The 26,556-nt window shown below is 43.0% G+C and overlaps 1 protein-coding gene across 1 annotated transcript in view; it reads right to left on the bottom strand.

Moving 5' to 3' along the window:
* The window catches only part of GDPD1 (glycerophosphodiester phosphodiesterase domain containing 1), a 243,155-nt gene that overhangs the window by 17,272 nt on the left and 199,327 nt on the right, over positions 1 to 26,556 (bottom strand). Inside the window, exon 8 of the mRNA XM_069226416.1 lies at positions 18,064 to 18,123. Coding sequence (XP_069082517.1) covers positions 18,064 to 18,123 — 60 coding nt within the window. The remainder of the gene's footprint in view (positions 1 to 18,063; positions 18,124 to 26,556) is intronic.

Genomic DNA, 26,556 nt, shown 5'->3' with positions numbered 1-26,556 from the left:
CCCTGAAGACCTCACAAACTACCGACCTATCTCTCTACTCCCCTTCCCCACAAAGGTCATAGAGAAGATGGTAAACAAACAACTGTCCCACTTCCTGGAGGACAACATACTCAACGTCTCCCAGTCTGGATTCTACAAAAACCACAGCACCAAGACCGCCCTCATAGATGACATCAGGACCAGACTGGACAAGGGTGAAGCCGTCGCCCTCATCCTTCTAGACCTCTCTGCAGCATTCGGCACCATATGCCACCAAAACCTTCGGGCCACACCTCTTCGATGCCGGAATTCGCCACAAAGCCCTGGACTGGCTCACCTCCTTCCTCTCCGAAAGAACCCAAAGAGCTTGCCACCCTCCATTCTGGTCTAAAGCTACCAAGACCATTTGTGGAGTGCCCCCAGGATCCTCACTCAGCCCCACTCTCTTCAAAATCTACATGGCTCCGCTCGCCAGCATTGTCCGCCCGCACGGCCTCAACATCATTTCATATGCCGACGACACCCAGCTCATCCTCTCCCTCACGAGGAACCCATCTACCGCCAGTAACAACCTACACGCCGGACTCCTCGCCATCGCTAGCTGGATGACAGCAAGCCACCTCAAACTGAACTCAGGAAAAACCGAGATCATCATCTTCGGACCCAAAAAGACAGCATGGAACAACTTCTGGTGGCCTGCGACCCTAGGACCACCCCCGATACCCACCACCCACGCACGCAATCTTGGCATGATACTAGACTCGTTCTTCTCCATGACTCAGCAAATCAACACCATGGCATCCTCCTGCTTCAACAACCTCTGCATGCTACGCAAGACCTTCAAGTGGATTCCAATAGAAACCAGAAGAACGGTCACCCACGCCCTCATCAGCAGCAGACTGGACTACAGCAACGCCCTCTACGCAGGGACCACAGCCACGTTTCAGAGAAAACTCCAGCGCTGCTGCACATCTCATCCTCAACCTCCCTCGCCACGAGCACATCTCCGCCCACCTCAGATCCCTACACTGGCTGCCCATCAACAAAAGGATAGTCTTCAAAATCCTAATCCACGCTCACAAAGCCCTCCACGACACCGGACTGGCCTACCTCAACGAACAAATCAACTTCCACATCCCGACCCGCAAGCTCCGCTCCGCCGACCTCACCCTCACAACAATACCCCGCATCCAACGCACCACCTCGGACGGCAGATCCTTCTCCCACCTCGCCGCCAAAACCTGGAACTCCTTCCCCACCAACCTACGCAAGACCCAAGACCTCCTAACTTTCAGAAAACGCCTCAAAACATGGCTCTTCGAGCAGTACCAATCCCCCCTGCAGCGCCTTGAGACCCAACCAGATGAGTAGCGTGCTTAAGAAATTTGATTGATTGAGGGTGGCTACACCCTCTTTGTGCCTCTTCCCTGAGGAGAGGGGGTGCACATCCATATTCCTATTGGGGGAATCCTCCAAACTCAAGATGGAGGATTTCTAAAGGCATGGGTCACCTCAGCTCAGGGCACCTTAGGGGCTGTCCTGACTGGGAGGTGACTTCCTTGTTTTTTACATTATCTCCTCCAGCCCTGCCGCCAAAAGTGGGGGCAGTGGCCGGAGGGGTGAGCATCTCCACTAGCTGGGATGCCCTGGGATGCTGTAACAAAAGGAATGAGCCTTTGAGGCTCACCGCCAGGTGTTACAGTTCCTGCAGGGGGAGGTGAGAAGCACCTCCACCCAGTACAGGCTTTGTTCCTGGCCACAGAGTGACAAAGGTACTCACCCCATGTGGACAGAAACTCGTTCTGGTCGTGGCAGGCTGGCAGAAACTGGTCAGCATAGCACTAGAAGTCGGACTGGTATTCAAGGGGCATCTCTAAGATGCCCTCCAATCCCACACTGGCATCAGTGTGCATTTATTGTGCTGAGAAGTTTGATACCAAACTTCCCAGATTTCAGTGTAGCCATTATGGAACTGTTGAGTTTGTAATTGACAGACTCCCAGGCCATACATTCTTTATGGCTACCCTGCACTTACAATGTCTAAGGTTTTGCTTAGACACTGTAGGGGCATAGTGCACATGCACTATGCCCCCACCTGTGGTATAGTGCACCCTGCCTTAGGGCTGTAAGGCCTGCTAAAGGGCTGCCTTACCTATGCCACAGGCAGTGGGATGTTGGCATGGCACCCTGAGGGGAGTGCCATGTCGACTTAGTCATTATTTTCCCCACTAGCACACACAAGCTGTGAGGTAGTGTGCATGTGCTGAGTGAGGGGTCCCGAGGGTGGCATTATACATTCTGCAGCCCTTAGAGACCTTCCCTGGCCACTGGGCCCTTGGTACCAGGGGTACCATTTACAAGGGACTTATCTGTGTGCCAGGGCTGTGCCAATTGTGGGAACAAAGGTGCAGTTTAGGGAAAGAACACTGGTGCTGGGGCCTGGTTAGCAGGGTCCCAGCACACTTTCAATCATAAATGGCATCAGCAAAAGGCAAAAAGGCAGGTGGTAACCATGCCAAGGATGGCATTTCCTTACAATGAGGTTTTGGTTTCTAGACCCAATATGATTGCAATTACTTTCTCTGTGCATTTTAGGAAATCTACAACACTCCCCCATACTAGCGTACTTGGTGAAGGAGGTGGGAATCAGCTGTGTTTAGCTGCCCTGCCGACTTTCTGCACCTCCACATCCTAGGAACTGTTTGGGTCATTTTTTATGCTCTTATGGAATGCTAAGGCAATCTCATCTTACAAAATAGGCAGTTGTTCAGCTGCCACATTAGAAAGAGCTCTGAGATATTTGTAGGCAATGAAAACCAATTATATTTGTTACAGACATAGCTATACCCAGGACAGAGCCATTAAAGAGGATACTAGGGATTCTACCTGGCACCTATGCCTAGAAATAGACAGTCACAAATGTATCCAGAGGGTAAAGTCAAGGCAACAATATCTGCCAAGGTTCAAGCTGCTCAGAAAGCAAGGTTAGATACCAGATTTCCTTATTCTACAAGTACCTACGCTTATTTAGGTTGGACTACTAATTCTAGGTCAACAACTTTGCTCCACAATCCTCTCCTTTAGACAGATGGACTCCCAAAGAGTTTGTGATTCTTAAAGCTAAGGAAGAGAAAATTAGCTGTTAGCAAACGTTTCCCTCCTGAGTATCTTTACATAAAACTAAATCTAAATTCATGAACAGTGGATCATCTCCACCTGTATGTGTAGTCTTGCAACATATTTATAAAGTGAAATATCACTAAAAACAAAAATAAATGATGCCTTTCTAAATAAATTTTTCAGTGAGGTAATATAATTTTAACATCAAAAACCAGTTTTGATCATATTCTTACTGGCCTATTTCAAACTGAAGCACACACACAGCAGCTGTAGTAGTACAATCTGCAATTGTGCAAGCTTTTTTCAGGATGAACGGGTACAGCTTCGTCAGACCCAACAGCTACAGCAAGTGATGCAATATGTTACCCTCCCACTTAAGATCTCAGAGAACAGGTACAGTGCAAGCAGCAGCAGAACAATTACAGCACACGTAGCAGTACTGAAATGATACCTTGCCTATGAGCATTTTGGAGTGCTCTTTCGGCAATACTCTCAAAGTGGTAAACAATGCAACAGGTGCCTGTGGAAGGGTGCAGGGTGCAGAGGAAGAGAATCACTATATATAGGAGGTTGTGTTATGTGTGTACAGTGCACATAACAAACCATTTCTGTCTGTTATATAATCAAAATGGCATCAGAGCTTTCAAGAACCTTGAGGTTCTCTCTTGCCCCTGCCACAGGACGGCCTATGACCTGAACTCTCATCCCCAACATAACAAGCCTAGATCTTTGTGATTTCTCATCCCCATATAACAAGCCTTTATCCTTGGGTCTACCATGCAAAATAGCTTCTTCTAAGGCTTCAAAAAAATCTATTCAGGAGTTGGATGCAGTTCATGAACTTAGGAGAAATACAGACTAAGATCGAGGAAGCTTGTAAAACCACTTGGTGACTGCAGGCTTAGGGTCTCCACATAACATCCTCAAAAGCAGACACCAATGTTGCAAGCCATCTCATTGCTCGATTTCGAGAACCTATTTAGGTGGCCAAGGGGTAGACAAGGGCTACTGGGTCACGACTGTGGTGGTTGGGGGGCGGTTGCCTATGGTCTCCTTCGTCCGTCTACCATGGTTCTCCAAACTGAGCTAAGCACATACTTTCTGCTTTTGACTCGGAGGGTAATGAGTACAAACACTTAAAAGCTGCTCAGGGAGATAAAGTGGGTGGTAAAGACACAATAACTCACTGCCCGCCAAGTGCTTGGCTTAGTAAGAAGAGAAGAGTACAGCATGATGGAATACTGCAGGCAGTGATTGAGGTTCAGGTAATGGTTTCTACAAAGTATAGTTAAGGGGCTCTAGCGAAGTTGTTCAGTTCTCACATCAACAAAAGTTCTAACAGCAAAGCAAAGATCGTAGGCAGAAATAAGGCACAGCTGCTAGCTAACAGTTAGGCTGTGCACCCAACTACTCTGTTCCTTAACCTCTAGGGCCATTTGTATAGTATCTTGAGCATATCATTAATTTGTGCAAAAATTAGAATTCTCTTTCCGACTCCAAGATAGTCTCTCAGTCCCTCATTTTTGGTGCTATGTTTACTTGGATACGGTTCGGACCGGCTTCTAGTGGTTGTATGCTCTTCACAGTCTAACAGACAGCATGTTGGCCAGCAGGTGCTTCACCTTTTAGATCTTGCTGCTGAGTAAAGAACAGCATGGCAGGCCTCAGCTTTCGCCCTACGTCTTCGGCGACACTATATTGTCGGGTCTCACAAGACGTCCACTGCGGGGATGCCAGATGACCAGATGTGACTTGGAGGGTGTCCATACTTTATGCAGTTCTCCACATGAACCATGCAGCAATGCCAGACGACCCCTTGTAGCTCAAGTTGGTCCGGGTTACACTCTGTTTGGTATGCCTGTTGTACCAGATACTCTATATTCAGGAACAAGGCTGAACTTCTCCCGCTGGGTAGTCTCACCTCTGGCAGGACTAAGCATGGACAGACAGGCTTATAATCATTAAGCAGCTCCACAATTCACCTGCAAGTTGCAAAGACAGATGATGTGCCCTCTCTACAGGGTGACTAGCTGTCAAACAGCACACGCCCTGGATTACAGCCCCTCTTTAGAAGTAATCTGCGAGCACGCCTTTCCTTAGGCAAGAAATCCTAATACTGGAACTAAGTGGGATGGTTTGGGTTCCATCTTTATACTCATTTTGATCCACTGTCAGGAACCAGTTTGGGGAAAATCCCTTTCAAGTGTAATTTTCTAAATGGAGTGCAAACAGTCTTTGTGCAGAGTAACCGCTCTCACATCAGACAGTGGCAAAGCTGACTCCAAACAGCAGAATCCAAAGCACGAGCACAGAGTGAAGACTGTGTGCATGGGTTTCATCAGCCTTCCTGGAGTAGTGCTCAGGGAAAGATAAAAGAGACAGGCTTTGCTTATAAATAGCCCTACTTCTAACAACTGAATATGCACACCAGATGGCAGTACTTACGGAGGACTAATCAGCAACCCCTTGTTAAAAGCTAGTCACTTCAGCTCCAGGAATGTAGGCAATACATGTGAACTATCTGTGGATGCTGTACTATACCCTTCAACTTGTGCTATGTTAACCCAGGAGCAATCCTTACTCTCACAACACAGCGTTCTGCTTCAATCAATACCTCACACACATGTACTGAACATGAACATGGGATATCAGGTGAAGGGTGTCACATATAAGAGGAATTTTAGAGAAATTTAGTCATTAGGCTGTAGTCCATCTGAACCAGTGAAAAGGTTTGTTCAGTACTATCATCTACACAAAACAGCATGCTGGCACCACTGCTTTATGTCAATAACCCATGACATGAACAGAACTCAAATTTTAAGATAGAAGGCATGCTTGGTGTACCTCCTCCAAGTCACTAAAAAGGTTCTGGACCAAGGAATCATCATGAACAGCCTAGGCTTCACTTTGCACACCAGAGTAGATTGTTAGATAAGAGAATGGAGAGTAATGATACTAGTTTCACATGCAGTCAGGCCACTCAGGCCAGCAGCACATGTCTGTTACCATGCTGAGGAGATGCCCGCCCCAACACCTCTATTGCCCAGAAAGCAGAACAGCTACCCTTCAATCTGTGATAATGCCCTACACTACATGTAAAATCATATGCTGTAAAACATCACATTGTGTCAGAATGAAGTGAGGTCAACATACTTCATGAAGCTGGAGATGATAAACAGACAGGTGCTAAATCCCAAATGCACATCCAGAATGGCCAGCACACATTTGCAACAGTCAGTCTGCAACTTTTTCCACCTCTGCAAAGCAGTTATTGTCAAGTGCTGGACGTAATGTAGATTTGTTGAGTGCCATTTGAGATTGTCAGAGGACAGGATCAAATCTTCCAGTAGTCAGTGTCACCATGCACAGAATTGTATCAGATGTCTCCTTTAGAGGGACACAGCTAGAAGGAAAAACTCACAAATGGGGGAAAATAGTATTTGCAAACTATGTAGTTCTTCACTGACGACGTAGCCTGCAGTAGTTAAAACAGCAAGATTCTAAACTCCCCTTGACATCCTGAATGATAGAAATGCTGAATAAGATACAGATTCAAAGTCAGAAGAACCACAAGGGATTTAATCCAAACTGCTTTGGAAAAATGACATAGTAAAAGCTGCTAAGCAAAACAACAGATGGAAGAGGATATGGAAGAGGATAATTTTGAAAGGAAAATTCAATCTGCTGAGAAAATTCAGGGACAAAAATGTACTGCAAGGGGATGAAGACCGCAATGAAAGTTCAGGAAACAAATGCATTGTGATGCATCTTGCCTTATCAAATGCCACCTTTTGTAATGTCTAAATAGGAACTGGCCTGACAATACTGGTAGAAGAAAACTGTGAGCAGTCCAAAGATACATAAACATCTTGAATGCTTGAAAAATGAAACTTGCTTAATGCAATGCATGATCTAGGTTTTCAAGCATTAACGATATTTATGTGCAAAATTTGGTGATCAGCCAGTACAATGACATTCTAGTAACGAAACATTAGGAGCTTTGCTTAGGAAAAGGTGTCATAAACACAGAAAAATCAAGGGACTCCACTACAGTGCTTAGAAAAAGTTAACACGACTTTTGCTAGACATTCTCCAGAACTAACTAATCCTGTGCCATTGAACTGGGAAATTCTCGACCCAAAGGATCAGCAGAAGGACAAAGTTCAGGAGGTCATAGCTGCAATTCCAGACATGAAGAAGTTCAATCAAAATAAACGTGTTAGTCCATATATACAAAGGCATTGTATACACTATACTGCGGCTCACAAGTCAATGTCATGCAGGAGGGTTCTCGTTCATTTGATGCTGGAGGAACTATTTACCTGTCTGTCCCAACATCTGTTATATCTAGACTCAATCTAGTGGATAATATTGCCTACTTCTAGGAGTTTTCCTTTAGGGCTGGAAGAAATCTAAACGGAGAATATACGGTGGCTCGAGTCCACATCTCAGTCATTTTTTTAAACTCAAGGCTATACGTTCAGTGCCTTTGGTTCTGGGACTACTGGAACTTGTGGTACAGATTATTATATCACTAGATTATAGCATATCCCTCAAGATTTGACAGAGGGGCAGAGCCCCTAACCGGAACCTTCTTTTACACATCTCACTCTGTAGCACACTTTGTCATTGTCTCCGCTGTACGAAATATGTTTCCTTCACCATTGTCTTTCCCGGCTCACCTAGGTAGAGGAGTAAAAGAATCAATAACAATGGGAAAAGGTAAGCAAAATGTATGGCACTTCATTAAAGACTGCCAGTTCCATGACTGTTCTTGGCGCTGTTATAGATTCTTTACTTCAAAACAGACAACTCATTTGATTTTATATTTAGTTTTATATTGCTTGCAATAAATCATTAAACTATACTATTATCGACAATTAAAAGTCATATGTTGTACTTATCAATGAATGGAAATTAACATGGCTACTGTGGCTGAAGTCACTGCAAACTTACACATTACCCTAATTATTACTACTTTATCATTTGAGTCTAATACTGATTTAGTGGCTCACTTTAGAGCAGATATAACTTTAGAGACAATGCACAAGGCGATTTTTGATTCATGAAAACAATTCAGATATGTCATACGTTTGAGTGGGATGTGTAACAGTGTCTTACCTTAGGCATTTGAAATGACAAAAGACCAGGTTTGCAAGCATTTCTTAATTATTGCACTTTAGCCTTTAAACAGATTATAAATGTCACCTAGGACATTTGGACATCTGTTCATGGACATCTCTAAAGGACTGTTATGCATTATGCATCATCATTACTACAGATCTCAGGTCCAAAGGTGGAAGCTGAAGAGAAGTTTTTTGTTTTTTTTGTTTCTGGTTCTCATGATGAAATCAGAATTAGAACATTAAAATGCTGGGAGCTACATAGGAGACAATGAAATGTCGCAAGCCTAATAATGGCTGAACATTCTACCCTCAGTCAGTGAAATACTTTAGTAGCTTTATAGACCTTCTTCCTTGTGCTATGTAGGTTGTGTTGAAGCAGATATGCTAATTAGAAATTATTAATGAACGTTCATGTGTTTTCATTAACAAGAAAGCTAAACATAGAAAAATTAATGTGCCCGTTTGAAAATGTGCCCATGGGGAATAACAGCCACTTATATGAACTTGTACTAAAATGATAAAAAATGTGTGGAATAATGAAAATGTATAATAATCATAATGTAGTAATGTGTCATATTAAGATGTATTACCTATGTTTTGCATTATATTGTAGAGTTAACTTAGCCGAAGTTGTGGCCTAGTCTTTCCAGGCCTCACGCAGGAGTCAAATTAATAAACGCACAATGTAGAAGTTGCTGGTGCATTGAACTGACTGTGAACCGTTTGCTGTTTAATAAAATTTGCTTTGCTAGAGTTTTTTGCAATGTACTCATGGATAGGAGATGATGGAACTGAAAATGTTACAGTCTGGTGTAAAGCAGGCTCAATGTACTTTCCCAGGACTCAAACAATAGAGACACTGACTGGAGAAGAAAATGTTCCATTTCCGATACCTGATGAGCTGGATGATGAGGACATTGTACAGTGAACCAATTATTGAACTGCGAATGTTGAAATATTAGAATTCATACATTTGTAAAATTAATATTATAGGATAGAGTCATAACTGCTGATTAAGTGACCAATTAGGAATTAGGGGGATGGACTGGAAGACTAATAAAAAGTGATGACAAGGGGCTAAAACTTCAGATGCGAGGAGAGAATTGATGTCAGAAGATGCAATTCGAGAATCTGTCATTGGGCTCCTGCTCTCAAAAGCCTGATGCGTTGCTGATCGATTGATGACCTGAAGATGAAGACTGAGTTTGTTGCGGATCCATTTCGTGGATGGGTAGCTATGACAATGTGACTGATTAACATTTGCGCCTTTTCTTTCTAGGTACCAACTGCGCTGTTTTTATAGGTTATCTACTAGCTAGATGTTTTCCGAATTCATGTTCTAAATTGTTTTCGCATGAAGTCCCACATGCTAAATGCTAATTTGGGTTAGGTACGATTCTTTGGGTGACACTGACAGTGAAAAATGATTGACGAACTGATTGCTGAACTCTGCTATTGATGTTGTCATACTCATCTTTGTTGGCTTATGCTGAAGCATTAGAATATATGTTTTCTCAAGTTCTGATTAGATTGTGATATTGGTGGTCATTAATTAACTAATTCTGAGCTGATTGAATAAAGTATGAATTAACCTTATGACTTAGTATTATAACTAATAAGGAAATAAAATTGATAAAACGTATAATTGAGTTGTGGTTATTCACGAAATGTTGATATATTGTCTCATGTTTAATGATTCTTTTAGTGGTTATTGATTGATAACCTTGATAATTGATGTTCATCGATTATTACATAGCTAGGATACTCCATGCGAACCAAAGGTTCATCGGTCTATACGCGTCCCCTTGTAAGTTTACTTAATAAGGACGGGGCGCGCGAGCAGTTAAAGGCCATCTCCCTTGTTATAGACCCATGCCAGTGGCTCAGGCCTATAACCCAGGTTCTTACACTTTAACAACCAGACCTAGGCAGCAGACTACAAATCGATAATATAGATTCTGACTCAATTGTTTTTATATACTTAAATTTAAAAAAATGTTGGACTAGGAATGAAAAAAGAATACCGCAGGTCGAAATACAAAACCAATGGTACCCTATTTTAACAAACAATGATTCTGTCCCTCTGCTCCTGTTCATCTCAGTAGGAAGAAACATTTGTTATCTTCCATCAGCCGTAATCCAAAAAATAATTTGGGCCCATATGTGGTGGATATTGTACAATTACTATATTAAACACCAGGCCCAGTGCTTACTTTGAGACACACTGTAGTTTTCAGGAGGTGGAACCACTGTAGGACAATGAGCGGTAGCAAGATATATACATAATATATAGAAAGCTCCACTCTAACTTCAGTTCACCCTTTTATTATACAGCCTCACCAACAACGTGTTTCGGCTTCACAGAGGCTTTTCTCAATTAAGAACATGTCCACTCACCTTGAAAACACATAGTTAAACCATCATAGACATAAGAGAATTACTATCGTGAGGCGGCTTTATTATACATCAACTTTGTATGACAATATAGGAAAAAATGAATCATAATTTCGAGACATCATTTTTATGGAGAGAGTTAATTTAAAAAATTCAGTAGACAGGTAGTCATAAATATAAAAGTGGTACTGTTGTGTTGTCTGTTGCCCTCATTACAAATCATTTAGCATATATCGATAAAGCAAATTCAAAGTTATTTACAATTGCAAGGCACCATGATTGTGATTAAAATGTGCTTAATGACTCCACTGTGGTAAGAAGACAATTAAAAGAACAATACAAATGATGGTGATGGAATAAATAAAACAATAACTGAGAAACTAGTCTGTGCGAGAGCAGTAAGGTAGGAATTGTAGATAGGCATGTGGTACTACATAACTAAATAGGCAACAGGATTATATCCGGATTATGTATTGCTCGAGTGATGCCTAATATGTAACCAGATCATGCCTAATAGTACAACTGGTGACTTGGTGGAGGCGTATGTCTTTTTCTGCTACACCACAGGGGTGGAATCGCTATGTATGTAAAAAACCCATGTTTTGCCATGACTGGAGACAACGCCCACAAGACCAAAATAAAAAGTGTCAACATGCAGTGGTACACCAAGCAGAGAACATGGCGTCCCATTTCACACATGCAACAGATAATGTATAGGTAGGTGTCCATGAGCTAGTACTGCATGCTTATAAAATATAAGTATGTTATTCTGGGACAAGTGCCCCCAAATTACCTTTTACATATGACGTATAAGTGTGACTGAAAAATGCACGTAATATACTCAGAAGACATTTGCCAAATGAAAAATCAAGCAAGTGCCGTGTTCGTGACCATGGAGTCTTGTTACATGTATAATATGCTGTATTACAAGGATACAGTTAGTCGTGTATAATGCTCCATGTACAAATCAAAGGTATGACAATCCCAATAGTTATCCAATAATCTGCACGTACGTATTGTGAAAGAAGTGATAATGGTAAAGAAATTAACAGAAATAATGACACAAAGATAACATGAAAACAGCAGAGTTTTGGATAATTGCGAATGCAACAGAAATGTTTCAGAACACTATGGATTCATGAATCCGATGTGGGGTTCACAAATACTAAACGCCCAAAGGGAGAAAAGGCTCCCTCATCCAAAGGAGTGCACAGATAATCACAGAGGTCATGTGTCCCAGTTATTTGCAGAGTTTGTCCATATGCAATGCCTGATACAAGATGGTGGCCTATTCCTTGGGAGTTATTGAAACATCTAAATCTAACTTGTGTCAAATGTAAAATGTGTAATCTTGGAGTGTTGGCTGCCCATGTGAGTGTGAGCACTACTTTTGCTAAGACGATGCTGGTAGCTTCTCAAAGGCACATGGGAACAGTGAAATAGAGTCTATGGGTCTGTTGGAAGTTTAAGAGAAGGTCCTGCTAAAGTCAAAAGAATGGCAAATACCCAACCAGATGCTCTGTTGCTGTGTTAGAGTCCTGAAAGATTTGGAGACTTGCTTCACAAAGAAGATGACTTTCACTTTCCTAACAGACCCTTGTTAGCTCTAACTGTGTCACTTGCAAGTCTTTTAGTCTCCCTGAAGATATTTCTTAGCAGATGTTATATTCTCATCAGGAAGATACATTATGTCACTATATACTCTTCTTTTCATTATTTCTGCCCAACAAAGGAGAGATACCTTTAAAAACTGCTAACATGAAGACTAACGAGACAGGAAAGAAAACAGTTCTGAAAAGGAAACTGCACATAAATTCACCCAATCTCATGAAAAGTTGCTGATAAGACAGATGAATTCTTAGAGATGTTAAGTGTCATGCAAAAAGTTCGTCAAAAGTTATTTGTAAGAAGACCGGTAAATGCTCAAATATGTTGAGTGGTATGTAAAACCGTACTCAAAATCTGTTAGCTCTAACAATGATGAAACCAAGGAGACATATCAATTATTAGGGTATTGTTTATCCATAGAACAGAAAAATGAACTGCCCTAATCTAAAACATGGCACTGCATTTGGTACACTGAAGAACACTATGTCCTAAAGTACACGTTACTTACCTTCGGTAACGACATATCTGGTAGAGACATATTCTAGTTGCAGATTCCTTACCTTAGGATTTACCCCAGGCATCAGACTGGATCCGGAGATTTTTCTTTGAGCAATACCTTTGCACGTCGGTCGACTCCGCGGGAATCGTTGGCGTCGTAGTCGCAATGATGACGTTGGGAGCAATACATAGACGCCGCCCTCGCGCAGTGATGTCAGATTCTTTTAACGACTTTCCACGACAAAGCACAAAGCAGCTAAGAACACTGAGATTGGTGCGCCAGCGCTAAGGACCTGAAAGGGGGAATCCCTGTCCCTAGAAATCAGTTTGCAAGCGGGGAGGATGGGTGGGCGGTAAGGAATCTGCAACTAGAATATGTCTCTACCAGATATGTCATTACTGAAGGTAAGTAACTTGTACCTCTGATAGAGACTTCTAGTTGCAGTTTACTTACCTTGGAATAGATACCCAAGCAATTTCATCCTCGGTGGTGGGCTGCGAACCAAGATCATACTAGGAAGTCCTGCAGGACCGAACGACCAAAGTAGCCGTCCAGACGGACCTGACTGTCCAGACAATAGTGCTTAGCATTCATGTGCAGGGACGCCCACGTAGCTGCCTGGCAGATATCCAGGACAGGAACTCCACGTGCTAATGCAGTGAAAGCATCAGTTGCTCTGGTGGAATGAGCACGCAAGCCCTCAGGAGCCATCGAGAGATGGTACGCTTTTACACCGCCTTCCATCTTTTCGCACCCACATACCCAACGAAGAGTTGATCGTCCACCCGGAAATCTTTAGTATGATTGAGGTAGAACGCCAACGCTCTTTTTGGGTGCCCGACGGTTGAGTCTCTCCTCCTCATGGGAAGGATGTGGGGGTGCATAGAAAGTAGGCAGAGTGATGGACTGGCCTACATGAAAGGGTGTAGCCACCTTAGGAAGAAAAGAAGCCTTAGTGCGCAACACTACTTTGTCAGGGTGCAAAGACAAGTATGGAGGTTTTGAGGAAAGGGCCTGAAGCTCACTCATGCTGCGAGCAGAGGTGATTGCAACAAAAAAGATAGTTTTGAAGGTGAGGAGCTGCAAGGGACAATTATGCATTGGCTCAAAGAAAGTACACATCAAATAAGTAAGTACAAGATCGAGGTCCCACTGAGGCATGATAAATGGAGTGGGAGGAAATAAATGGGCGATTCCTTTTAGGAATCTACTCACAATAGAAGATTTAAAGAGTGAGGGCTGATCAGGTAGCCTAAGAAAGGCCGAAATGGCAGATAAATACCCTTTAAGGGTGCCCAAAGCAGAGCACTGCTGGGCCAAAGAAATAATGAACAGAAGAACCTCGGACAGAGGGGCAGAAAGGGGATCAACAGATTTGTTGGTACACCATGCCACAAATGTATTTCAATGACAGGCGTATACAGTTTTGGTTGATGGACGCCTGGCTGCCAAGATAACATCGCAGACTTCGGGTGGAAAGACAAAAGCCGTCAACTGTTGCTGCTCAATCTCCACGCATGAAGGCGGGTGCTGGACAGGTATGGTTGAAGAACTATCCCCTGTTGCTGTGATAGAAGATCCGCCCGAAGAGGCAGTCTGAGTGCAGGATTGATGGACATGCTCAATAACTCTGGATAAACAGCCTGGAGTCACCAAGATTACTTGAGCCCAGTCGTTCCTGATTTTCTTGAGATCTCTGGGCAGAAGAGGTATAGGCGGAAAGGAGGCCGGAGTTCCACTCGAGACAAAAAGCGTCTTTGAGCGAGTGCCGCCTTGGAAACTCCAAAGCGCAAAACAGCTGACATTGCACGTTCTCTGCGGAGACGAACAGATCGAACCAAGCCTCTCCCCACTGTGAAAGAGACCTTGCGCCACCTCCGGATGGAGACACCATTCGTGATCGGCTGTGCATCGACGGCTGAGTTGAGGGAACCCGCCAGATGTTGAACCATCAGGGTAATACCCTGATGTTCCAGCAATGTCCAGAGGTGTAGTGCCTCCGTACAAAGGGTCCAGGACCCTACTGCGTCCTGTTTGTTACAGTACCACATGGCGGTAGTATTGTCCGTGAACACCTACACCACTTTCTCTTTGAGAGAGGGAAGGAATGCTTTCAACGCAAGCCTGATTGCCCTGAGCTCCAGAAGATTGATATGGAGCCCAGACTCCACCGGAGACCAGAGTCCTCTAATCTCCGCCTCTCCCATGTGGCCGCCCTAACCCAGAAGTGACACATCTGTCACTATAGAGAGACCTGGTTGGGGAAGGAGAGGGATCTTCCATGGACCCAAAGCGGATTTGAAAGCCACCACTGCAGGTCTTTCGCAGTCCCATCCGAGATATGGTCCATGTCTGAGAGAATACCCGGATGCTGTGCCCACTGGAACTTCAGGTCACACTGCAGAGCCCGCATATGCCATCTGGCATGCGTTACTAAGCAGGATGCAGGAGGCCATGATGCCCAGCAGCTTCAGAGTCAGTCTCACCGAAACCCAAGACCAGGCAGAAAAATCGGAATCATAGCCTGAATGTCTTGGACTTGCTTTTCGGGAAGATAAGCCAGAAACTGGACTGTGTCCAGAACCGCTCCGATGAAAAGGAGCGTCTGAGAGGGAGTCAGGTGTGACTTCGGCACGTTTATACTGAAACCCCAACGTGTGCAGGAGGTTCGCCGTAGTCTGATGGTGGGAGACGACTTTCTGGGGTGAGTCCACCTTCAACAGCCAGTCGTCGAGGTAGGGGAAGACTGAGACCCCTAACCTGCTCAGATGAGCTGCAACCACCGCCATCACTTTCGTGAACACCCGAGGGGTGCTGGAAAGGCCTAAGCGAAGCACGGTAAACTGAAAGTGCTCGTGACCTACCACGAATCGTAGATAACGTCTGTGGGCAGGCAGGATGGGGATGTGGAAATAAGCGTCCTGCAAGTCCAACGCTACCATCCAGTCTCCTGGGTCCAAGGCAGACAGAACCTGAGCCAGGGTGAGCATTTTGAATTTCTCCTTCTTGAGGAAGTAGTTTAGGTCCCGAAGGTCTAGGATAGGACGTAAGCCCTTGTCCTTTTTTGGTATCAGAAAGTAGCGGGAATAACAACCACGACCTACTTCTGGCACAGGGACCTTTTCTATAGCTTCCTTGGCCAAGAGAGCTGCGACTTCCTGGCGGAGAAGCGCCAAACGATCCTCTGGAAAGTGACTGAAGGATGGTGGCATGGTTGGTGGAGCAGATTTGAAAGGGAGGGAGTAGCCCTTTTGAAATATCTGCAAAACACACCTGTCCATGGTGATGTTTTCCCAGTGGGGCAGGTGATGGCTAATCCTGCCACCAACTGGACGGGATTGAGGGGACGGACTAGGAGGGTTTGGAGGCTGCAGCGGGGGCAGAGGTGGACTGGGCAGACCTCTGGTTCCCTGTCCCACGGTGACGTGGGATTCCGTGTCCCCAGCCACGCAGAGGCTGAACAGCATGGGCGGCACAGTGGCTAGGTGGACACGTCAGGGAGCCCCTTCCGTGGCCAAATGGGCGAAAAGCGGACTGTGGGGAGCGAGGGGCAGAGGAAAAACTGAGGGACCGAGCCGTAGCCCAGGAATCCTTGAATCTCTCCAAAGGCAGAGTCCACTTTGTCTCCGAAGAGATGTGAGCCATCAAAGGACATGTCCATGAGTGACTGTTAGACATCCCCAGAAAAACTAGAAGTACGCAACCAGGCGTGGTGTCGTAAGGCCACCGTCATAGCAACCGATCTGCCCAGAGAGTCGGTCGTGTCCAGCCCACAATGGATTGTGAACTTTGCCGCATCTCTCCCATCACTCCCAGCTTGAGAGATGATAGCACGGGCCTCCTCCGGCATCTACGGCAGGACTTGCGCAATCGTATCCCACAAAGAGTGGGTATAGCAGCCCACAAGGCATGCAGTGTTCACAGACCGCAGCGAGAGACTGGAGAAAGAAAACAACTTCTTGCCAAACTGTTACAGCCTTTTGGATTCCCTATCCGGGGGTGAGGAAGGGAAGGCGCCAGAAGAAGTGGAAGCATGGATGACAAGACTCTCAGGTGTGGGGTGTTGGGACAGGAATTTAGGGTCGTTCCGAGCGGGCCGATGGCAGCGTGCAATAGTCCTATTCACAGGAGCCCCTGTGTTGGGTTTGGACCAGGTACCCAAAAGGACATCGGTGAGGGCTTCATTAAACGGCAAAAGGGGCTCTGAAGTAGAAGCCCCAGGCTGAAGCATCTCCGTCAGGAGATTAGACCTGACCTTAACAGTGGGAAGCTCGTGACCAAGGACATCAGTTGCCCTACTGACCACCATACCATAAGTTGCTCCCTCCGCCGTAGCCACAGTAGGAGGAGACAGCATGCCAGCTTCAGGAGAAGTATCCAGACCACTGGCTTTCCCAATTCCTGAGCCCAGTCCATAGAAGGGTCATCCTGGTATTCATAGTCTACATTTAGACCTAAAGTCTAACTTTACACCAGAATTCTAAATTTACATCTGAAGTCTAAGTTTAGACTTTAAGTATAAGTTTAGGTTTGAAGTCAAAGTATAGACCAAAAGTCTAACTTTGCAACTTTTCGGTATTCACAAAGGTAGGTTACTACTAATAACTTTACTATTAGTAACTTTACTACTACTAAATTTACTAGTAGTAAACTTTCTAGTAGTAACTTACCTATGTGAATACCGAAAAGTAGTACATTTAGACTTTTGGTCTAAGTTAGACTTTAGGTCTAAACTTAGACTTCAGGTCTGAACTCAGACTCCAGGTGTAAATTGAAGTCTTTATACTGGGTTTCAATTAGAAAGTTCCTAAAAGGGCTTGAAACAACATTGGTCTTGTCTGTTTGATTTCCATAAAATGAAGAAAATATTATGCATGACCTTGCTTCCTCCATAGTGTGACTGTTGTTTTAATGAGGGAGCCGGCAGCAATTAAACAGAAGATTAAAGCATTATGCTACCTGAACAAATAACAGAAGGTCACAATACAAGTGGTTTCTAAAAACTGACCTGCAATAACAACAATAGTCCACCAAGAAGTGTACTTGCTACAAATGGGCGGATGCAAGCCTGGTTCTGGTATACATCCATGATGTGTGCTATTTATATATCTGCACCTCTTAATTCTCAAGTAATGCTGCTGTTACATCTAAGATGGGTTGTGTTCATTCACTGCTCATTGTGATGAAACTTACTGCCCATTCTGGTTGTTGTTTGCATGTTTATGGACAAAATAAATACTTAAGATATTATTAAACAAGAAAATACATTTTTTTTTTAAATGGAGCAAATTCAATAAACTTTTTCTCAGACAGACAAGTAACAATGAATGTCCTTACGCATCAGTAAGCCATATGATAAACCTCTGACTTCGGGTCATTTTCCGTGGGTCCTTAAGCCTAGAGGAAACAAGAGGCATTAGAAAATAAGTTCTCATACTGCTATAACCTTACAAAAAACTGAATTTGGTGGCCGGCTTGGATAGTGTGCTGATTTCCTTGTATAATCCAACAATCATCAGTCTAGTTTTATGCTTGAGCTCAAATTACTTTTTCTCCTATACAACCCGTAATTTATAAAAGTTAAAAATAGGTATGGCTAACCCACACTTTATCAATAGCCCACACAAAGAAATTTCAGCATGATACAGTCCTTTTTTTTGCCTTTTTATTGTTTTTGATCAACAGATATGTTATAACTGTAACCTAATCCTACTACACAACCCTCCACAACATGGAATATTACGCTCTGAGTGTTACAGAGACACAACTATCTCAACAGATATCAACAATTGTATGCTCTTTTGTGTAATTACTGAAGCATTACTCATCAATTTGGTAACTAACACATATTCACATGCCATTATAGATCAGGGATTTGTGTAAGTTTGAACCCCCGTCTACTTTACCTGCTAGTAGTTTTTGTTCAACTACTGCCCAGATGTCCTTGGCCCATGATTCTGCGGACATGAGTTACCAGCATTCTGACAACTGTTCTTTACATTATACTACATCATGTATCCAATCTGTGCTCTTCGGTTCAAGGCCTCTTTTCCATCAATGTGGTACAGTTTTTGACATGTTCTATGAGAGTTTATTAGGTTTATTGTTCACTTTGAGGTTAATCTTGAAGTAATTAATATTTGGATCTTATTTTTGTTTTTCTCTCATGAATATCTGCTTCTTAATTTGGTAAATTGAATATTGTATAAGTGAACTTTTTTGTTTTCAATGCTTTATGGGTGGACCTTCTATAACCCTTCTGTACCCCGTTTTTACTTTATAATTACAAGTGTGAGTCCCATGCCCTACTTGTCTAACAAATGTCCACTACCATTTATATTTTCATTCCTTTACTTAACATGTATCCCTAAACATTATCTCTTGTTCATTCTTCTCCTGATCGCTTTCTCCCAAGTTTTTTTTAATTGTTGATTTCTTTTATGTATTTTCCAAATTTAAGACATTCCCCCCTTGAACAATGTGTAAGAGATCACAGTCAGGCTGGAAATGCTGGGAGACTTCAATAGATCAGGAAGTTAGATGTGAAGTAACAAAGGGAATAATCTGAAAAATCCTGTAAGCACACTAAATAATATTTATTTTTTTCATGTACCTTAATCAGGTTACACTTCATGCACATAAGGATGAACAGTTAGATAGAACTGATCAGAAAACATACTAAGACAGCACAAGACAGGCAAAGAAAGTATGATAAGAGGTTTTTGATAAAACTGGCTGCATATATGTGAGGATCACAGAGTGCATATATGTGTGTGTCTGTGTGCAGGAATGTTGTGCATAAAGGTCACACAGGTTCTAAACTTGTGGCACAACAAGCAGCAGACACAGCAACAAGTTAGGTTAACAACATTGTAATACATACAAGGAAGTCTTGTAATGACAATGGGGGCTATCCACAAAAGTAGCATAGTAAATCTATACAAGTAAATTTACGATTACACTTTGTAGTAAAGTTCCTACTTTTTGCTATTCAGCATTTACAAGTGTAAATTTACTACCAAGTGTAGGCTCACACTGACTTCAGAAGCTGGATCCTAATTTACAAGTTTACAGTTGCTACTAGTAATTTTTCACATGTGGCTAGAGGTCTCCGCCACCATGTTGGAGATCTTCCACTGGTAATGTATAGGAAAAATAATATATTAAAAACTTTTTAAAAATGCTACAGCACTATTAACCTAATTTAGCATTAAATATTGAATTGATTTAAATATATTAAATTATAAGAGTTTTTTCAAAATATTTTTTTTTAAAGTCTGCCTAAAGTAAAATGTTTATATTTGTGTTTTAAATGTTACCAAACGTTATGTGCAGAATTAATTTAAATCAATTTCATTTCATAATTTATAAATCTTAATTTATTTTTAAATAAAAAGGCTAGTAAAGTATCTTACAACAAAACATTATTTAGCATTTAAATATATATTTTAACATTCAATTAAAACCTATATATTTTAAAATTATTTCCTTTGGAGTTCAATTTTAAGTTCCTACCTCCATTGTTGTATATGGACAGTGTAGCAGTACCAGTCGGTGCCATGTGTGGTGCTGAACTTACTCCAGATCTGAGCTCAAGTATATTTTCAACAGTTGTGTGTTCTTTTTCGTTGTAGTAGTTATAGAAGTTCAGCTTGTGAATAGCAATAGGCTTACTCTTTTGTGGGTGACGTATGTCCCTTCCAAAACACCTCCTAACCTAAACCCGTCCTTAGTCTTGGCCCTCACATTTTGTAGTAAGTATTCCTGATTTTCCAGGCACTACTCTGTCTCTACTCAATTTACTACTAAAGGTTAGCGCTGCGTGTACGGAGGAACTCCGAAGTTGGGAAGGCGTTCTCCGCCCATGAACGATAGGAACTGTGGAAGCAGAGAACTCAGCACTTAGGTTAGTGAATGGCATTTTTAGTGCATATGTAGTACTATGGTAATATTACTCGATGTACTACAAATGCAGTTTGTGAATAAACCCCACGTCTGCGTTCTAGACCTGGGTGCAGTGTACATGTACTGTCTTCCAAGCAGCATAAGACAATGGCCAGGTCATGTGACTGGAACACCAAGCCTCATCAACCTTTCAGGTTACAGGTATTTCTGACACAGTTCAAAAGGAAGTTACACGTTTTCACACTTAGGAGAGAGAAAGCGGTCTGAGTCAAGATCTATTGACGTTTGGTAGCTCTTTTCAAAAAGAGCATGCAGCTGTGCATGACATGGTCACTACTGAGGTTAGACATGAACAGGGTTACTGGTGGCAGGAGAAAACCTAAACATAAGGCGCTGGACCATGAAAGCTGACCCTAGCTAGCAGGAATGCAAAATAAGGGAAGCCATGGTATTGGGACAGTCTCCTACTGGATCCTAAGACCAGAATCAGGATGGCTGGTTTGAGTCAATGGGACCAGACGCCCCATCATGAAGTTGAAGGTTCAGAACACCTACGTACTGGAAATTGGTAGGTAATAACACCTTAAAGGTGTAGGGTGGGTTGAGGGCAGTGCATTAACAGTATAAGCTTGCCACAGATGAAGATGGTGACTGTCCCAATACAATCAGACAACTTTTGTCCCAACAGTTATCTACTTGTGAAGGCAGGGCAGCCTCAGAGAATGATGCAGCAAGTGTTTGAATGTGGTTCTAGTTTGAAGAAAATCTGTGCATCGTGAGCATAGTAGCAGGTGAGGTCAAAGGTTCAATCAAATGGAGCACAGATCCAGAGTGGCTGTTAAATGTGATTGGAACAATGGCAGAACCATGTAGGCCTCTAAAGTTGAGAGGACAGAAAAGTAAGGAAACTTCAGTGTCAGTCTTCAGGTAATGAATATTCATTGAGTCGCATAAATACTGCGAATTTAATTAGCTTATGCAAGAATGGTCCATCAGCAATTCATGTGAAGTAGGCTGAAACTGACAGTGTTATTGGAATTAAAGATATAGTTCTGTGGTAGCTGTATGATGCATGAGGGTTTAAAATCATCTGGGTAAATTCCCTCTTGAAATAAGGAGTTGATTGATACAAGCTTTCTGCAAGTTGTGGCAAAAGCGAGGAGCTCCTTAGGAACAGATGGATTTCCTACATGAATATACCAGTATGGAGAAAGAATCGATGAAGTAGTGCCATGTCTTATCCATGATCATCATCTATGCCGCAAAGTGAGGATCAGGGTGATGGAGGTGTGCAAGGAAATGGGCGGCCAGTCTGTGTCAGTAAGGCTACAGTGCACAACCATTTGCATTTCTGATCAAGGTTCTGTAGAACCTTACATACTTGGTACATAGTTGCTTGTCTTCTGGGCCTGAGCTCTTCTTCCTTTTATAAGCACAGATGTGATTCTTGGTTTTGACAGTAAAGAGTTCTCTGATAAACAAGTTGAACCCTGTTGAACCCTTTAGAATTGTGGGGGATAGTGCATAATTAGGAGCAAGAAGTTCATAGAATCTGAGATAGGGCAGTTTAAGGAGGGTCGTGTGTGTTCCATCGTGAAGGAAGGCTAAAAAACAGAGCAGTTCAGGATATTTTCCAGCCTAGCACAGGTAAGCTTTTTTCAGGATAAGGATGAAAGTACCTGAAAGGGCAACAGAACTCTTCTGAAACTGTTAAAATAGGAAAAGGAAAAGCAAGATGATAACACTACAGTTGTGGGTATGCCTGATAGAGTTCACAGGTGGAAGTAAGTAAAAATGGCATTCAAGAAATGTCCCTGCTAAAAAGATTGGTCTGGAAACATGCCAATGAATGTCAGCAGCATCCTGATCATGGGCAGGGGATACTCTAGTCAGGATGGCTAAACTAGAAATTGAGGCAACTGCATATGGTCTGAGAAGACTGGTTAAATACTACCAACAAGATGGGTGGTTCAGCCAACAACCAAAGCATGTAGATGTGAAGCTACTAAGCTCCTCTGTGTAATTCTAATTGGCTTCTGATGCCGTTTCAGGACAGCTGCCTCCTGGGAACGTACAACAGCATTTTTTGACAAAGAGGTGCCATCAGACTGAACGGTGGCAGCAGTCAACTGTTTGTCCAGCTGATGTGAGGTGGCTTATCCTGGACAGGCAGAAGGCAAGGGTATACCCCCACAGAATGTAGTATTGCTAACACCAGTACAACTACTGTGACAAATATGGCAGTGCAGCTGTAGAAGGGAGAAGGAGATAAACAGGAGCTGTTCAAAAAGAGTATCCTGCTGTGCATGAAATGATCATCACTGATGTCTGGTACGAGAAGGATGATTGGTGGCAGCTTGAAACCCTAAACAAAGGTGTTGGGCCATGACAGCTGAATCCTATTGAGCAGGAATGGCAAGATGTTTTGCACCTCCTTCAGGCTGAAAACATGTGGAAATCTGTCCACTGGCTCCGTAATATGCAGCATTTTATCCTAGAGATTACCAACTTTCTCCTAAAATATGTGGGGATGTGTAAAGCGCCCAGAGTCAAACACACACAATAGACACTTCCATTTAAATAAAGCACAGACCACCAGTCCTGTTCGTACAATGTCAGTGGCATTTACATTTTTTCTTTTTGTATAGAAACAAAGGAGCCTTCAGAGAATGCAATTAAATTCCTCATCCTTTCGATTCCTGAGAGGGGAGGGTTGCTCATGACTTCAATACAGATTTTACAGCTAAGTAACTTTTCTTTCTCCTTCATTGGATCTCCATTGATACTCGTAAGGACAGGACAGAGAAGCAAAGCTGTCTCTTGCAATAGTGATAGAAAGAACAAGAAAAAAAGCATACTCCACCCAAAGAAGTTTATTAAAGACACCTGTTCCACCTGGGCATCAGCCCTGGAGTCTAAGTTAAATCAACACAGCAGTGTCTTGTGAAGGTATGGACAGACATCTTGGTTTCTCCTTGCAGATTTCAACTATGGGGATCTTGATAAACAAAGCAGTTGCTGCAGGTTTACTTTTAGTAAAGTAAGCTTTTGATCTACCAGTCTTGTTTGGTCTCCTATAACAGTGTAAGATGAAAGGCCCTGCCAATATTGAGACAGACTGTTGAAGTAGATAAAGCAAAATGAACCAATAGTTAAACAAATAACCAGTGCCTCGTTCCTGTTTGGGTTTATCTAGAAAGGTCTTCAATAACCTCAGAATGTCTAACATATGATGATATGTTGCAGCTAGAGAGGAAGGGTTCTGGAAATAGTATGAATAATGGAATATGCAGGTTAACATGAAAGTTGCTGACTGCCTTGAAAATGGACCCTGAATGTTTCTGCATGACAACTTTATTCTTAATAAGGTGTAGGGTTCAAAGCACAATCACCATCATTATTGCTATGGAGACTCAAACCTTCACAATAACAGCTGGAATCTATGTTATCGGTGGAAAGGTGTAGAGTCATGTCATTGACCAGTTTATCAAAAGGGCACTGCCCATACAGCGTGGTTCCTACCTCATGAAATGTGAAGTCTTGACACTTTCTGTCTAGGAAAGTTGCAAAATGATTGACAGTTGGCTGACCCTACTCTGAGAAGATTTTCTGGAGGACCTCGTCAAAAACCATTGCTGTGGTTCTGTTTGGAAAATCTGATGAAAAAGTCCGCTTGGTAAATTTATGTTCCTGGCAAATGGAATGCCTTTAATATTAATCCTGAGGCCCACAACCAGATTTGTTGAGCGAGCAGGGACAGTATTGTGACCAGGTCCCCACTTGTTTAAGTAATGCATGATTGTTTTCTGTCGGAATTAGAATGTTGTTTGTCATCAGAGATGGTAGGAAAGCCTTCAGAATTAGATGAAGATCACAAGGATGCAAAGAACACACAAAGCCTAAATAAATAAGGTGATACTAACTCTCCTAACTCGACCATAGGCCTTGAACCGACAGGTGGCCTAGATGGGGTCCTCAGCTCAATTAAAAAGTTAGGTCTTTGCAGTAGCAATCTTTCTGGTGGGTACTCTATATACGTGGAGATTCCTCACCTTTAGAATAATCCTCAGGCATCAGACTTGAACCAGAAACATCAAGCCTCTCACATTGCTGGTAAGGAAGCTGGATTTGCGTCAGCACCAGGCATATCGCCATATGTTTTTTATCTAAGCCATATAGGGCCCACCCTGGCTCCTGAGTTTCCTTCCATTTTTTTGCAGCTTTCAAGGCGAACAGAGGGACTGATATAGACAGAGTAGTGCAGAACCAAAACAAATTTGCTATCTCATTAACTTTCTGTATAACAACCCATCAAATGATGAGGGAGCCAGAAAGGTCAGTGAGGAATCTGCAGGTAGACAGAGTATCCACCAGAAAGATTGTTATCGATTGTAAGAAACTTTTTCTTCTGATGGCTACTTTTACCTGCAGATTCCTTATGTGCAAAATAGCATCCAAACCAGTCCTCTACCTAAGACAAATCTCACAAAGTGGCTGTCCCTGCACATTTAGGAATCTAGGCAAATCCATGTAGCTGCCTTACATATCTCTCGAACTGGAACTCTCCTAGCTAGGGCAGATGTGGTAGATTGGCCCTGGTGGAATTGGCTCTGATTCCTTCTCGAGGTTTGATTTTGGCCAGAGTGTACCAGATCTTCATATAGAGGAAGATCCATCTGGACAGAGTTGTTTTTGTACTACTTAGCCATTCTTGGCACCACAGTATCCACCGAAGAGCTGGTCATCCAATCAAACTGTCTGTGGTGCAGTCCAGTTAACAGTTGACCGTCTGCCTAGGATCCCACATGTGCAACCGCTCCTCTTCCTTAGTGGGATTTGTTGGGGAATAGAAGGTCGGAAGAGTGATGGACTAACTCATGTGGAAGGGTGTCACCACTTTCGACAGGAAAACAGCTGATTTTGTCAGAGTAAAAGGTGGACAGGAACTGAGAGCTTGTAATCCATTTAACCATCTAGCTGAGGTAATGGGCACTAAAAACACTGTCTTTAAAGTCAACATTCCCAATTCGTCATTACAGTAGCCACTGTTGGAGGAGGGGAGAAGGCCATTTTGCATCTCACATTCGCCTGGTCACCCTACCAAACCACTTCTGCTGCAGCACTGCTGGCGGTTCAGATAGAGTCTGACACATCTCCCAGTACTATAGCCACTCAGGAGGAGACACTACTACAGGGTCTTCATATGCAAATGTGCATGCATGACTAGGAGAATGCACAAAGAAAGTAGACATAGGAATTTCAGGACTCTCAGAACTGCATGCCCCCTGGAAGAATAGGACTATTTCTTGGATGTAGACAGTCCTCGGAGATGGAGGAAAGGCACTGAGAAGGGTGGTGTGTCCAGTACTGAACCTATGACCTGAAGTTACTGGAAGGGCCTCAGGTTGGATTTGGGTTAGTTGACTGAAAAGCATGGATCAAACATCATAGATACTGTCGACTGGAGAGGGCACAGGATCACCTCTGGCAACCCAGCTTTGATCAGACAGTCGTCCAGGTATGGGAAAATGGGGATATCGGACTGCCTGATGTGAGCCACAACCACTGCCATTACCTTTGTGAAAACTCATGGTGCTAATGATAAACGAAAAAGTAGTACTGCAAATTGGTAGTATGTAGAACCCACTACAAAACAAGTATACTTCCAATGTGACTGCAGGATTGAAATGTGGAAGTATGTATCTGTAAGAAAATGGGATATTGGGTGAGGAAAGTGGAAGACCCACTCAGGTAACAACCATATATCTTGTCAGGGTGAACCACAAAAGTCCCCAAATTAACCTGTGCTTACCCCTCTTGTGGCTTTGTACAAAGCAGTCAGGCTTAAATTAGAGGCAAAGTATTAAGTATTTATGCAGCACACAAACAGTATAAAGTGACAAAACAACACAAGAAAATTCCCAA

Source organism: Pleurodeles waltl, chromosome 3_1 (assembly GCF_031143425.1).
Source record: "Pleurodeles waltl isolate 20211129_DDA chromosome 3_1, aPleWal1.hap1.20221129, whole genome shotgun sequence".
Taxonomy (NCBI): domain Eukaryota; kingdom Metazoa; phylum Chordata; class Amphibia; order Caudata; family Salamandridae; genus Pleurodeles; species Pleurodeles waltl.
Note: the sequence above shows the minus strand (reverse complement) of the source record. Positions and strands in the feature narration are given on the sequence as shown.